The sequence below is a fragment of the Atheta coriaria genome, unplaced genomic scaffold (genome assembly GCF_025399875.1).
Source record: "Atheta coriaria isolate IRGN ID8LTWV9N9 unplaced genomic scaffold, Caltech_Dcor_3.1 hic_scaffold_9_pilon, whole genome shotgun sequence".
Lineage (NCBI taxonomy): Eukaryota > Metazoa > Arthropoda > Insecta > Coleoptera > Staphylinidae > Dalotia > Dalotia coriaria.
The window spans coordinates 766,882-780,712 of NW_027045451.1; the positions used below are offsets into that span (position 1 = coordinate 766,882).

The 13,831-nt window shown below is 33.1% G+C and overlaps 3 protein-coding genes and 2 long non-coding RNA genes across 5 annotated transcripts; 4 read left to right on the top strand and 1 right to left on the bottom strand.

The window, feature by feature from the left end:
- The first annotated feature begins 293 nt into the window (after positions 1-293).
- On the top strand, positions 294-812 carry LOC135799178 (kininogen-1-like). The gene is made up of 2 exons (XM_065312197.1): positions 294-402; positions 494-812. Exons 1-2 carry the CDS (start codon positions 388-390, stop codon positions 734-736), a joined length of 258 nt encoding a protein of 85 aa, XP_065168269.1. The 5' UTR covers positions 294-387; the 3' UTR covers positions 737-812.
- Positions 813-1,003: 191 nt separating this feature from the next.
- Positions 1,004-1,818, bottom strand: LOC135799179 (uncharacterized). Its single transcript, XR_010549917.1, has 2 exons — positions 1,590-1,818; positions 1,004-1,399 (listed from the first exon to the last, which is right to left on the bottom strand). It is a non-coding gene; the product is annotated as an uncharacterized lncRNA (long non-coding RNA).
- Positions 1,819-7,353: 5,535 nt separating this feature from the next.
- Positions 7,354-8,855, top strand: LOC135799127 (uncharacterized). Its single transcript, XR_010549886.1, has 3 exons — positions 7,354-7,598; positions 7,676-7,754; positions 7,819-8,855. It is a non-coding gene; the product is annotated as an uncharacterized lncRNA (long non-coding RNA).
- Positions 8,856-9,590: 735 nt separating this feature from the next.
- LOC135798702 (histidine-rich glycoprotein-like) lies at positions 9,591-10,979 on the top strand. Its single transcript, XM_065311613.1, has 2 exons — positions 9,591-9,844; positions 9,972-10,979. Exons 1-2 carry the CDS (start codon positions 9,833-9,835, stop codon positions 10,617-10,619), a joined length of 660 nt encoding a protein of 219 aa, XP_065167685.1. The 5' UTR covers positions 9,591-9,832; the 3' UTR covers positions 10,620-10,979.
- Positions 10,980-11,576: 597 nt separating this feature from the next.
- Positions 11,577-13,389, top strand: LOC135798795 (cytochrome P450 9e2-like). Its single transcript, XM_065311760.1, has 2 exons — positions 11,577-11,831; positions 11,903-13,389. The coding sequence occupies exons 1-2, from the start codon at positions 11,632-11,634 to the stop codon at positions 13,290-13,292; spliced, it is 1,590 nt and encodes a 529-aa protein (XP_065167832.1). The 5' UTR covers positions 11,577-11,631; the 3' UTR covers positions 13,293-13,389.
- The last annotated feature ends 442 nt before the right edge of the window (positions 13,390-13,831 follow it).

Sequence of the window (13,831 nt, forward strand, 5' to 3'; positions counted from 1 at the left end):
TTATATGCAGCGTTTTGTGTAATAAAAACACAAAGATGCATTTTACAGTTCAATCCCATATTTGTAAAATAATTTAATGCATAAATAGTAATAAAATGATTCCAGGAGTTCAATTTTAATCATTTTCAGCATGCACTTTGCTTCTTTTTGTTTAATTTATTCAGAAACACAATTAGAAGCAAGAATAGATCAAATTTAGAACCTTAAAAGACGTAATTGATTAATTATATCCATAAAAAGATATCACAAATTTATCTCGCAATTATAAAATTCAAATCAACATCATTGAAAGATTACATATATAAATAGCAAGTTTTTTTGCAATTCAATCACATTTTATCAGTGAAATCTTTAAAGTAATCATACAATTTAAAATCAGACAACAAAATGGGTAAATTTATGGTAAGTTAACATTTTAACGATAAATTTGATTCCATCTTAATATAAATTAATATTCAATACACATTTTAATTATTTTTAATACTTTGTTTAGGCTATGTTTGTTGTTATGCTGATTGTGGCAACAATGGCAACGTTATCTTTTGCTGCTCCTGAGCCCTATGCAGATCCTGCACGTGGTTATGGATACAGGTACGGACATGGGCACTATTCGCCTGGTCATGGATATGGTCACGGACATGGTCACGGACATGGACATGGACATGGACATGGGCATGGACAATATGGACATGGTCATGGCTACGGCTATGGACATCACCGCGGTTATCACGGCTGATTCTCAACGAAAAACAAAAGAAAAACGATAATGTTCCACGCAGAAACTCATAAAAATCAATAACAACCTGCAAAAAGACTTTTAAAACCCCACAAACAAGTTTCCAAGCATATAATTCAGTTAGCAATTTGTTTTACAGCCACTATTAAATAATTATAGCAAAAAGAAAATTCTGCACGCAGTAATGGGTGACCTTAAAGGTATTTTTAGTTTCTTAAGTGCCGCAGCTTAAGTACACGACTTGGAAACAAAAAAACACTAAAAAAATTACTCACAAGATGTTTAATACAAAACAATCAATATTTTTATAATAAAACACACAAAAATCACAAAAATCTATGTCTATGAATTATATTGAACAGGATTATGATGATAATTTATCGCTGCAGGTCTCTGCGCATTGAATAAATGTGTATTGTAGGGGTTATGTCCATGTCCGCCATTTGCACCGCCATTGAACCTCAAATCCTGCACTGGTTCCGTATCGAATTGTTCCCAGTGATTTCCGTACTTAATCTGCTCCTTCGCTTTGTTCGACGTTTGGAAATTATCATAACCGAGAATATTCCGTGCGCCAGTCGGATTCTCCGGACGTAGAATCGGCCCGAAGTCTTGCTCGGCCGGAATTCCAATTGCATTCACCGCAGCGCACAAAACCAGCGCCTAAAACATTTGTAATTAAAATGTTTAGCATTATATAATCCACTTCTAATTAGTTCTATTAAATATTAAGTATTAGACCATAAAAATATGCACTCCAAGTGTTTTGTTCACGCTTTGGTGAGCCACTTAAGCCGGCTGATGAAGAAACTCATTTTATTCGGTATAATAAGCGCCGATTATATTTACTTACGTAGATTATACATTTATCAAACATTTTCGGAGCACTCTCGACACGACACAAGCACTGGAATGACTTAGAACGCCCGTTTAAATACCAACCGGACACGGATGATGCACAACAATAAATAATTATTAATATTAACTGCGAATGAGCCACAGGCACGATTAGGATTGTAATACTTGTCCAGAAAATATTCGCGTCGCATCTTTATGCAACCAGACGACGAAGACCACTTTTCTAGGAGAAGTGGTAGCGTAAAGTGCCTTGGACTTTATGTAAACGCGCCCAAAAAAAATTCTGATCTTTAGGAACATCAAACACTCCCAAAGATTTAGATACACCGAGTGTAAAAGAAATATTTTAATATTTTTACATATTTGAGGTTAATTTACTAGATAATTATATAGGTAACCTACATAACCAAACTTTTATGCTTTTTGAGGTTAATTTTGGCAATTTTGAAGCTAAAACGTTGATTTTTGCTTTAAAATAAATGCGAATTGAGTTTATATTGTGCCAAATCCTGTATAAAGTCGTAATTTATAAATTCATACCAACATATTCTTGGGTAAACATCGATACATGAGTTTTTAAGGTCAATATGTATAGGTACATGAATATTACATAAGAAGATGGAATTAATAACATGTTAGCATGTCGGCTTACATGTTCGGTGCTATTCTGATAGTGTGTCTCTTAAAACAAACAAATTTCAATGGTAATATGATAAAAGATTGATTTTTATACAGGTTTGACAATGAAACAACTGTGATTATCTTTGATTTATTGAGAAAACTTGTGACAATGACACATATATTCAAAGTGACGAAATAATTGTTATTATATTAGCTATTTATTTCTATTTGCATTTCAATATAATAATAATTATTGATTAATATTATTTATTAGCTAAAATAATAATAAATCTTTGATGATTAAAATAATTATCGAATAATTTTAGTGTTTATGCATAGCAATAAACAATTTATCAAAATTTCTTCTCTAAACTTTCATTAATAAAGTTTTTGTTGAGTTATTGTTTATATTTCTATTTTACGCCGCTTAATTATTCAAATACCGCCTCAATAAACTATAATAATAAATCCATCGTTATTATTAATGGCAGGTAACAAAAATAAAGTTGCTACGTTGTATGCGTACAAAGTTCTATGAACTTGAGCACTCTTCTTTTCCTCCCAGCAACTGATGGTAACAATATATGAATAAAACTATTGTTTCTGGTTCATTTCTTTTTTCCTTTTTATTCCGTATTTGCATCTTGAGCGCTGAATTTGTTTCGCTCGCAATTAATGTGCGGCGGGTTTGTGTGTTAGAACGAATAACAAAACCTATTTATCTGAGATTCTTTAGTGTCTATTGGCGCTTCACATTGACTTTGATGTGATCAACACAATACAATAGATGAGATTCTACTGGATGATCTATTAAATGTGGGTATATAGTCGTGGCTCACGTATTTTATACAAATTTTTAAATTTTATTAATTTTCTTGTTATATCTTTACAGTTTTTTGGTGTAACGACGAAAAATATTTTTATTTTAAGCAATTATGAGTTAGAATATTTTTTTAAAGACATGACATCGATGGTAACATTTAAAATATTGTTGTAATTATGATCCCAACATCCCGGAAAATTGCAATGCAAATTTCTATAACTTAAGCACGATTTTTCAGCTAATTTGTTGGGGTGCACGTTAAGTTACTACAAAATTATTTAAACAAAACACAAGTGAATACAACTGAGCGACGCGGAATTCATATTTAGACTTCTGGAAATATTTATCGGCATTTTTACAAGAGTAATTGAGTTTATAACCAGTTTAAAAAAGATTAAACAGGTGCCAATCCGCGTAAAATCTCAATATTTATACCTATATTTTTTTGTTTTTTGGTGTAATATCACCTCGCTACAACATGATAAAATGAAATTCTGTTTTATTTCATCATAGATGGCGTTAGAATGCACATATTTGCATTAAATCCGTTGTTTTGATTCTTCGATACAATGTTTCACTATCAACGAATTGTTTGTTTGTGGTAGTGTATGATAAACAGATAAAAATCACTAAAACATGTTGATTTACGCTGCGTACCGCATTGTATTATTTAATAACACAACACAAAAATGCATTCAACAATTTTATAACATAAAATACTTAAAATTTTCCTTATAACTTTAATTTTTAAAGCATTTTTATACTAAAAAACTATATCAGATGTCAATCCGCGTAAAATTTCAATATTTGTTTATTTATTTGTTCTCCGATGTAATATTACTTTGCTATAACATAATAAAATGAAATTCTGTTTTATTTCATCATAGATGGCGTTAGAATGCACTTATTTGCATTAAATTCCACGTGTTTATTTCTCGTTTGTTTTGATCGGATGGTTTGCATCCTTGAGTTACTTCTTATTGATAATAAAATCACGCGACTTCTCGGCGTCATATCTTAAGATAAACTCAGGTAAAATCAGTCAAATGTGTATATTTACGTTAGAATTTACAACATTTAAATAACTCAACATCTATATATCTTAATATATATAAATGAATTGCTGTTCGTTAGTCTCGCTAAAACTCGAGAACGGCTGAACGGATTTATCTTATCTTGGCCTCGAATTATTCGTGGAGGTCAAGGGAAGGTTTAAAAGGTGAGAAAAATTCGAATAATTGCCGGGAAAATCCTCAAAACAGCTCTTTTCTATAGAATAAAATTTGACATTGAGATATAATTAATTTCTTTAAATTAAAATTGCTAATCTTATTGATAGAATTGACTTTTACTACGAGTATGTCTAGAACAAGAGAGTAAAACGAATTACATTTTTATTAAACACTGCCGGAACGAAGTCGCGGACAACAGCTAGTTTTAATATAAAAATAGAAGATTTTAATTCATTCAAACAAATAAACCGATGAAAATTTCATTCTCTCACCGTCACCGCGTAAACCCATCAAGACTATATAAATTAATTTTGGGAGGAGTTGAGAAAAAGCGCAAGTGGCACGCACAAGTTCACATCATTAAGCAAATTAAATATAAAAATTATAGATTTTCACTACATTATAGACTCTAGAATAGAAAAATTTGATGATTTCATATAAAAAACACTAAATATGCAAAAGCAAAAATCTTTGTTATTTAATTATCCAAACACGTTAATATACTCATCCGCGCAAAAAGAGGATCTAATTGGAGTTTTATTGGCGTGTCTGACGTCTACGCGCGTCCATTGTGTGCAAATTTCCAGTTTCTGCTTCGCGAAACAAACTGTTTTTTCATCTTGACTTTGAATTCTGCTCTTCGGCAATGGAACATCGAAGCGACGTGCTTATCATACTAGAATTTGCTTCGACTTCAGATTATTTAACATACAATGTGTTTGTGATTACAAAAAGAAGAAATAAGTAACTATTACGATTGTTATTTAATCAAAAATGAACAATTTTTATTTGTATGTTATTGGTATGTAACATCATCAACATCATCAGCGGAACACAACACTAGTTATTTTTTATTTTATTATGTAAATTCAATTGTTTCACATCGTGTGTGTTTGTTGGTGTGCTGGTTGTTATTGTTACTTGCGGATTTCCAGTTAGGTCACTTTGACTTTGTTATTGTTCTAGGTTTTTATGTGTGCAGACTTGAACGGACAATTGCTTAATTTTATTTTGCGGGTGTTGGGTGTTTCCGCCATCAGGAATTAACATGATGGGTTTTAACTGTAAAAACAATTTTATCTTCTCACAAAATAAAAATTAATTGTTTTAATTTCATTAGCACCTGTAATAAATATTATTTTGTTTATTTTTGTATATATTTTAATATTTTTGATAAATTTGAGGTTAATTTATCTAAAATGTATAGAAATAAGCAACATAACCAAACATTTATGCTTTTTAAGGTTAATTTCGTTAATATTGAAGAAAAATCTTTTAAATTTGTTTAAAAACGATAAAAATTGAATATAAGTTGTGTCAAATTAATTATTCAGTCCAAATTAATCAATTTCTTGACTGAAAATAAAAAAACAATTACTTAATTTTATTTCTTGGGCTTTTAACAGCAAAAAACATATTTTATCTTCTCATAAAATAAAAATTAATTGTTTTAATTTCATTAAATTTTGTAATAAATATTATTTTGTATATTTTTATGTATATTTTTACATTTTTGATAAATTTGAGGTTAATTTATCCAAAATGTATAGAAATAACCTACATAACCAAACTTTTGTGCTTTTTAAGGTTAATTTCGTTAATTTTGAAGCAAAAACGTTGAAATTTGATTTAAAAATATGAATATTGAATATAATTTGTGTCAAATTAATTATTCAGTCAAAATTAATCAATTTCTTGACTCAAAATAAAAAAAAATTACTTAATTTTATTTCTTCGGCTTTTAATTGTAAAAAAACACATTTTATCTTCTCTTAAAACAAAAATAACAACTTCTAATCTCATTATCAAGAGTAGTAAATATTATTAAGTTGAATAATGCAGTAAATATTTATTACAAACATGATTTATAACATTCGCTAATTACGAGTATCCTTTAGAATGATTCATAATAATAACTGCAGTGATTGTAAAATCAAGACGCAGTTGCAATTTGTTCTCACATTGTTTGCCCCACATTATTTCCGTGAAACGCATTTGCATTTAAAATTGCATTCACGTTTTCTGACCAATTATTACACAAATAAAAATTTATATTTACTGTTACAACGAGCAACAGAATGCATCCGTTGCATTTTTATCTCTTGCATCCGTTATTTCATGAATAAAGCCGCCGAATTTTACGCGCATTCTTATATAAATTGACCATTGAACTTGATACATGTATAGGATCATCCAATTTAAAGTACGCACTTAAGTATACTGCGCATAAAAACGTGTTTCTTTGCAGTATTACCATGGACCATGAAGTAACAGAACTATACTACACTACGGTCTATTATTCTTGTGTTTTTGCGCACCAGAAATAAAGCCGATTCCATTAGCTGTGCTTCAGAGCTTTTTTTGTTGTTGCTAAATTCCAGCATGTTAACTATTTCCAGATAATCAGATCCGTGAGTTCATTTTAATTCCCAGAGACTCAGAGTGAGCGGGAAAGAAAAAAATGCGTGTTTTGCGCATGCGCGTCATACTTAAGCATAGAATTAAGTATCGGAGTATTATTTCATGAAGTAAATATTATTAAAATCGGATAAAAAGTTAAAATTGACAGAAATATTACTTGAACTTATATTGAACACTTAAGTAAGTTAAAAATAAAAAGAATACTGTTCTGCGCATGCGCGTCATACTTAAGCAGAGAATTAAGTATTAAACTATTATTTCATGAAGAAAATATTATTAAAATGGTATAAAAAATTAAAATTGACAGAAATATTACTTGAACACTTAAGTAACTTAAAAATAAAAATAATAGTGTTCTGCGCATGCGCTGCATACTTAATATAAAGTATTGAACAATGTTTATTGCCTTAATTCATCTTAAAAAGTAAATATTATTAAAATAAAACAAAAAATTAAAATTAACAAAAACATTACTTAAGTATTCAATAATTATCTCTTAAAAACACATTGTATATTATTCCTAAAATGCAATATGACATCTCCGTTGGTGTCCATCTGAAAAACTCGCAAATAAAACAAGTGGCACTAAAACTCAACTTAAAAGTGACTTAAGTAGCAGCGTTTGAGCGACTTTAATTCGCTCGCTTTTTGCAAACGCGGGCGCGCGCGCGCACTACCTCTCCACTTAAGTAACTCGCGCGCTACCACACATTCGCACGGCGGCGTTACAGATTAAAAAAATTATCCACTTTATTCACACACATTTAATCGAACCATAAGAAGACGTACTCGCGAGCGGTAACGGACAGACGCGCGCTGTTCTTCCGACGCACACACCATTAAAACACCGCCGAGTCAAGAAACGGATGAGCGCATGCGATATACATACCGACATATAACAAAAACAGTAGGATACTTAGAGTTATTCTCGTTTTGAAGACGACCGGCGTATAAGTAATTAGACATCGTGTGATTCTGTTTTAGTATCTCGCCGTCTCCAGCATTACACGCATCTCCATGCGCCGTCGATAACACACTTCAAGGAAAGATAAAAATAAAAATGGTAAGGAAATTAATTGATGACGTGATTTATCCTCGATTAATTCAACAAATTTTTATTAAAACAGAATTTAATCATCTTGAGTGTTATATTGATGCAATGTGTGTTTGCATTCGATGACACACCGCGATTTTTCACTAATGGTCATGGAGGTTACCAGTTTTTCCACGCGGATGAACATTTAATCCACTCCGATCGTCGTATTGACGCCGAAGGCAGTTATTCCGATGTGAATCACGTGATACAACCATTACCACAGCCTCAAAGTGAGGTTAAAGTTACTAGTGCGCCATCTGTACGTCAAAATCATAAACCTGTACCTAAAATAAAGTTTGCCAAACGTGTGCTCGTGAAAAGTGAGCAAAGTGATGAGGATTTATCATCGGAAAATCGTATTTTACAAGATGTCACCACACAGAAACCTCTACGCACAACAAGTATCATGAATCCGATGCGAAAACGTATCGTTGTGAGGAAATTTAAACCGCGTGCGAAGACACCGAAGCCGCCGACGGAGAAGAACAAGAAAAGAGAAATCTCCTCTGCCGCGACCGGCAACGGACTCCATGGCGCGCGTAGCAAGATTCCGCACAAGTACAAGTTCACGAACAGAAACTTCAAGCCGCGACAGGTTGAAAAGCCGAAGAACAATGCGCCGCCAAAGCAATACAATCGCGGCGCGTTGTTTACGCGAAAACCCAGCGAGACGCTCATGCAGTTGCATTTTCGTAAACTTGACATAACCACAACAACGACATCAGCGTCACCTATACAATCGATGAAAGAAAAACGACATTTGGCAAACATCCGGTTTTTTAATCGGAGAAAATTACGCACGTAGATCTTCATAATGAGTACGGAAGTCATGAAAATCCATTTAAATGTTAAAAAACACTCAATTTCAAGGCCAAATGTTTAAAAACATAAAAAACGTTATTTTCCGCTGCGCGTCTGTGATTATTTTAAATTATTTATACATAAACATTTTGGTACATGGCGTAGACGTAGATTAACTATTAAATATTTAATTGATCATACCGCACATATTTTTTTATTCTTTGTGACATACCTTGTAATGAATAATAAATAAATAATGTAATAAAACTTACTGGCTCATCTTTTCAGATAATGTTAGAGGAAATAATGGCGGCGGCCTTGAGTTGAGTTTGAAACAAGTCGTGATTGTGCAGTGGAATAAATTATTGACGATTATAAATTAATTTACACTGAACCCTGAATCCCTGAAGGCTTCACGTGCGTTTTTCACGATTCTCGTTTGTCAAAACAAGAAGTGCAGGAATAAAATGCGAGACTATACCAGCAATTACTGAAATTCTTCGACTCGCCAGGTCGTAAATCACGATCCGCGACAATTAACGTCCATTATCGTGCCTATTAGGAAGATATAAAACGTGTACGTGGTTATAGTTTAGTTGCTGGTACTTGAAATAATTATTTTTATTATTTTTAATCGTAATGTATGTAATAACCTGTTGCGGTAATGTAGGCAACCAATAATGCATTATGTGTCAACCATTTTGGTGTTTTTGCAAAAAATGATGAAATTTTAGTTTATTTTAGTAATTCAACTATAATTTGATAAATTTTGCACACATCGATGATTACACTTGTAATTATTATGTGTTTTCGCGAATTATGCGAATTATATTTATGTAACGTTGTTTTACAAGCGGTCAAATAGAAACTAATAATTAAATCTTACGTAGGCTTTACGTACAACTTCTAAATTGATTATTTTCACGTTCAAACTGCGTTTATTAATTGACGTTAATTCCAATATTCATATCACGCATTAACGCGTGGTAATTACACGCCGCAGAAACTTAATGACGTGGTTAATTCTGCGTACACTAAAAAAAAACGTCTGTTTGAGTTTTCCAAAAATTCAAGTTTTAATGATAACATATCACAGTAATGAAGTAACTTGTTTTGCTTTTTGTCTTTTGATATAAAAAGCCAGGCCGATGAGAAGAAATCACAGTTGAAGGTACAACTTCAACAAATATTAATATAGTAATATTTGAAGTGAAGTTTTCTATTGGTACGCCTAAACTTAAACAATGGGGAAAAGTGTAAGTTAATTTGGGAACTTTTATTATTACGTGAAGCCAATTAAAACGATTATTAATTAATTTAAGTGTCTATTATATGCTTGGACTACTTGAGTGCATTAAATGAGTAAATTTCTATTTTTTGCAGGTTTTGTTCATTGCTGCGTTGGTGGGTATTGTTTACTGTGTGAACGCCGCCATATTGCCCGCTGATTTTAAGCCAGCGGAACAGGAACTGCCACGGGAGGAAACCCCGCCGAAATTTGATGAAAAACGCGAGAAACGTGGTGCGTATGATTATGGTTTCGAAGATGGACATGGTGAGGAGCATGAACGTCATCATTCTGTTCATGATGAGCACCACTCCGAACACCATGAGGAAGATTACGAGAAACATAACAAATATGGTCACCATGAGAAATATGGTCACCATGGTGATGATTTAGACCATCATGACGATCATCATGATAAACACTATGGACACCATGATGATGACCACCATGATGATCACCATGATGATCACTATGGACATCACGAAGTAGGACTTGGAATTGATGTGGGACACCAACTGCATGGAATCAAGCATGAACTAGAACATGGTCTGGAACATGGTTTGGAGCACCATGGTCATCATGGTCAACACCATGGACATGGACATGAGGAAGATGATGATGATGATGATGATGACCATCATGTTGGTGGTCACGAGGAAGACCTCTCCGTGCATGTTGGCAAATTCAATCAACACCAGGCATCTGCTTCATCCCAAAACAACAATCCAACTTTGAAAAGGTAAAGGAAGTCAAATATGAAGTGGAAAAGACCAAGTTTAACCAACAGAGTGAATCCAACCAGGCCCAAGAAGAACAATTCGGTGCATTTACTTTTGATGGTCAAGCTAGAAGAACTTCCAATACAGGACGCTTCACTGACCCAACCAGAGGTTTCAGAGGAGGTATTGAGACCCTGCGTGCTTAAACAACTTGATTTTTGAATGTACAATTTGCTCAACTGAAGAACTTCATGATTATATTATATAAATAAATTCGAATGCAAAGAGTAACCTTCTTCTACTTTCAACACATGATTGTATAACTGGTTGCATAGGTTGAATCAATATTTTTGCTAAAAATATAAATAAACAAATTATTCTGGCGTATTAATTGCTTTTTTTAGTAGATAATAAATTTGCACTGATTCATGATATGTTTGACGCTTGTTTACAAACATTATTCAGCAGTAATCACGAGTATTTTCGTATCAAATTGATAGGAATTCTATAATTAACATGGAGTCATCTAACGTTAATAATTTGGGCTATTATGACTTGCTTTATAGGTTTTACGATAATTTAAGTATAAACACTTCATAAAATTAGAAAAAAAATTATTGGTACTTATAAAATCTTTAAAATTTTTATGATGATAAAGAAGTTAATTAATTTTTTATTATTTTTTTTATAAAAAGAAAAATATTCCAAGATCCGGAAAACGACAAAATTGAAAATATTGACCGAAATGATTCAGCAATAATTTGAAGTATTCGTGTTTTCAAATACGAGTACAAGTGAGAGTACTTCGTAATTAACCTCAAGTCATCGTAAATTGATTAAGCGTCAGGCTATGACTTGCAAAACAAGTTTAGCGATAATTAAAATATAAACACAAATATCTAACACGTTCACTCCGCATGTTTAAGTGCGTTGTTTGTAAGTTGAAACTATGTAATTCGAGTATTTTGACTGGATTTATATAAAACACTCAATCTGTTGGGAATCGCAGTTCAAACTGATATCAGAAACAAGCAACATGTTTTGGGCACCGGTGCTCGTGCTTTTCGCACTGTTCTTTTATTACTTCCTTTACAAACCACAGCTTTATTGGTTTAATAAAAATGTCAAACAGGGACCACCTGTGCCAATCTTTGGGGATAATCTGAGACTACTTTTGAAGCAGGATAGTTTCCAGGATATGATAGTCACAGTTTACAACCGATTTAAAAATGCCAGGTAAATAAAAATTTAAAAACGAATTTTTGAAATAAAAAATTTAAAAAAAATGTTTGTTTATTAATGTTTAGATATTGTGGCTTCTATCAAACTACGTTACCCACATTGATGATTAGAGATCCAAATTTGATCAAGCAGCTGACCGTCAAAGACTTCGACCATTTTGTTGACCACCGTCCGCTTACTCCACAACATGTCGACCCGCTTTGGGGATACAACTTGTTTGCTCTCAACGGTGATGATTGGAAGCAAATGCGGGCCACCCTTAGTCCTACTTTTACCTCCAGCAAAATGCGATCCATGTTCATGTTGATGGAGAAGTCCGCCAAGCAATACGTAGACTTTTATTTGAAAAAGAATCAAAAAGTGATTGATGTTGAACTCAAAGAGTCATTTTCACGTATTGCTAATGATGTGATTGCGAATTGTGCATTTGGATTGACTGTGGACTCCCTCAAAGACCCCAATAATGATTTCTACATCAATGGAAAGGACGCTACTAATTTAGGCAGGTTCTCCACTAATATGGTCTTCTGGTTGAATACAATTTCTCCAAAAATCTCCAGTGCTCTGAATCTACGCATGTTTTCAAAGAAAAGTACAGATTTCTTCAAGAAAATTGCTGATGATACTATCAGATACCGAGAAGAAAAGAATATCATCCGACCGGATGTGGTACATTTATTGATGGAAGCACGTAAAGGTCGTTTACGATACGATGAATCCAGTAAAACCCAAGATGCAGGTTTTGCTACTGTTGAAGAATCAGATTACGGAAAAATTCAAAGTACAAAGAAGATGGAATTCACTGATGTTGAGGTTGCTGCACAAATGTTTGTCTTCTTCTTCGGAGGTTTCGATACCATTTCCACCATGATGTCCTTCACCTTCTACGAATTAGCTCTACATCCAGAGATTCAAGCAAAACTCAGACAGGAAGTTGACGAAGTTTACGAGAAGAACAAAGGTCAATTAAGTTATGACATCCTAAATGGAATGAAGTACTTGGACATGACCGTGACGGAATCTTTAAGACTTCATCCACCTGCGAATTTCATTGATAGGTTATGCACCAAGGAGTATACCATTAAACCGGAACATCCCGATGAACATCCCGTGCATTTGAAACCTGGTGATTCCATTTGGGTTCCTGTGGTTGCTCTGCATTATGATGAGAAGCACTATCAGAATCCTACTGTGTTTGATCCGGAACGCTTCTCTGACGAGAACAAAGACTTGGTTAAACCCTATACTTATCTTCCCTTTGGTTCTGGACCTAGAAATTGTATTGGGTCTAGATTTGCGTTGATGGAGGTTAAGGTTTTGATTTATCATATTTTGAGGAACTTTGAATTGACTGTGATTGATAGAACTACTGTTCCTTTGAAATTGGTTAAGGGGATGGTCAATAGGTGCGTTGAAGGAGGATTCTGGATTGGAATGAAACAAAGGGCAGTTTAGGACAGTTATTGCTTATAATAATGTTTTTAATAATGAAAGATTCTTAAATATATTATATATGTTTATAGAGAATGCAAAATAAATAATTACAATTGAAGTTGTGTTTTTGTTATTGTTTTTATTGAATGCAAAATGCAGTCCATGTTTAGGTTGATGGAGAAATCCTCTAAGCAATACGCAGACTTTTATTTGAAAAAGAATCAAAAGTGATTGATGTAGAACTCAAAGAGTCAATTTCACGTATTACTAATGATGTGATTGCGAATTGGGCATTTGGGTTGACTGTAAACTCCCTCAAAGATCCCAATAATTCTACGTTAAAGGAAAAGATGCCCCTAATTTAAGTAGGTCCTCAATTTATTGTAATAATAGTAATAGAAGCGCAAAAATGATCCTTTTTATGGTAGGTAAAATGCCTCTTAGAAATTTTTTCCCAAACAATATTAATACTTAAACCCACCCAACATGGGCAATTAAGGACAAGTTGGGCAGCAAAGTAGGAAAGAGGACATCCGTAAACCTTGGACCCGTAGGGATAG

Coding starts and splice junctions, on each gene's coding strand:
- LOC135798795 (XM_065311760.1), top strand. CDS start 11,632: ATGTTTTGGGCACCGGTGCTCGTGCTTTTCGCACTGTTCTTTTATTAC. Junction 11,832..11,902: donor AACCGATTTAAAAATGCCAG/GTAAATAAAAAT, acceptor ATTAATGTTTAG/ATATTGTGGCTTCTATCAAA.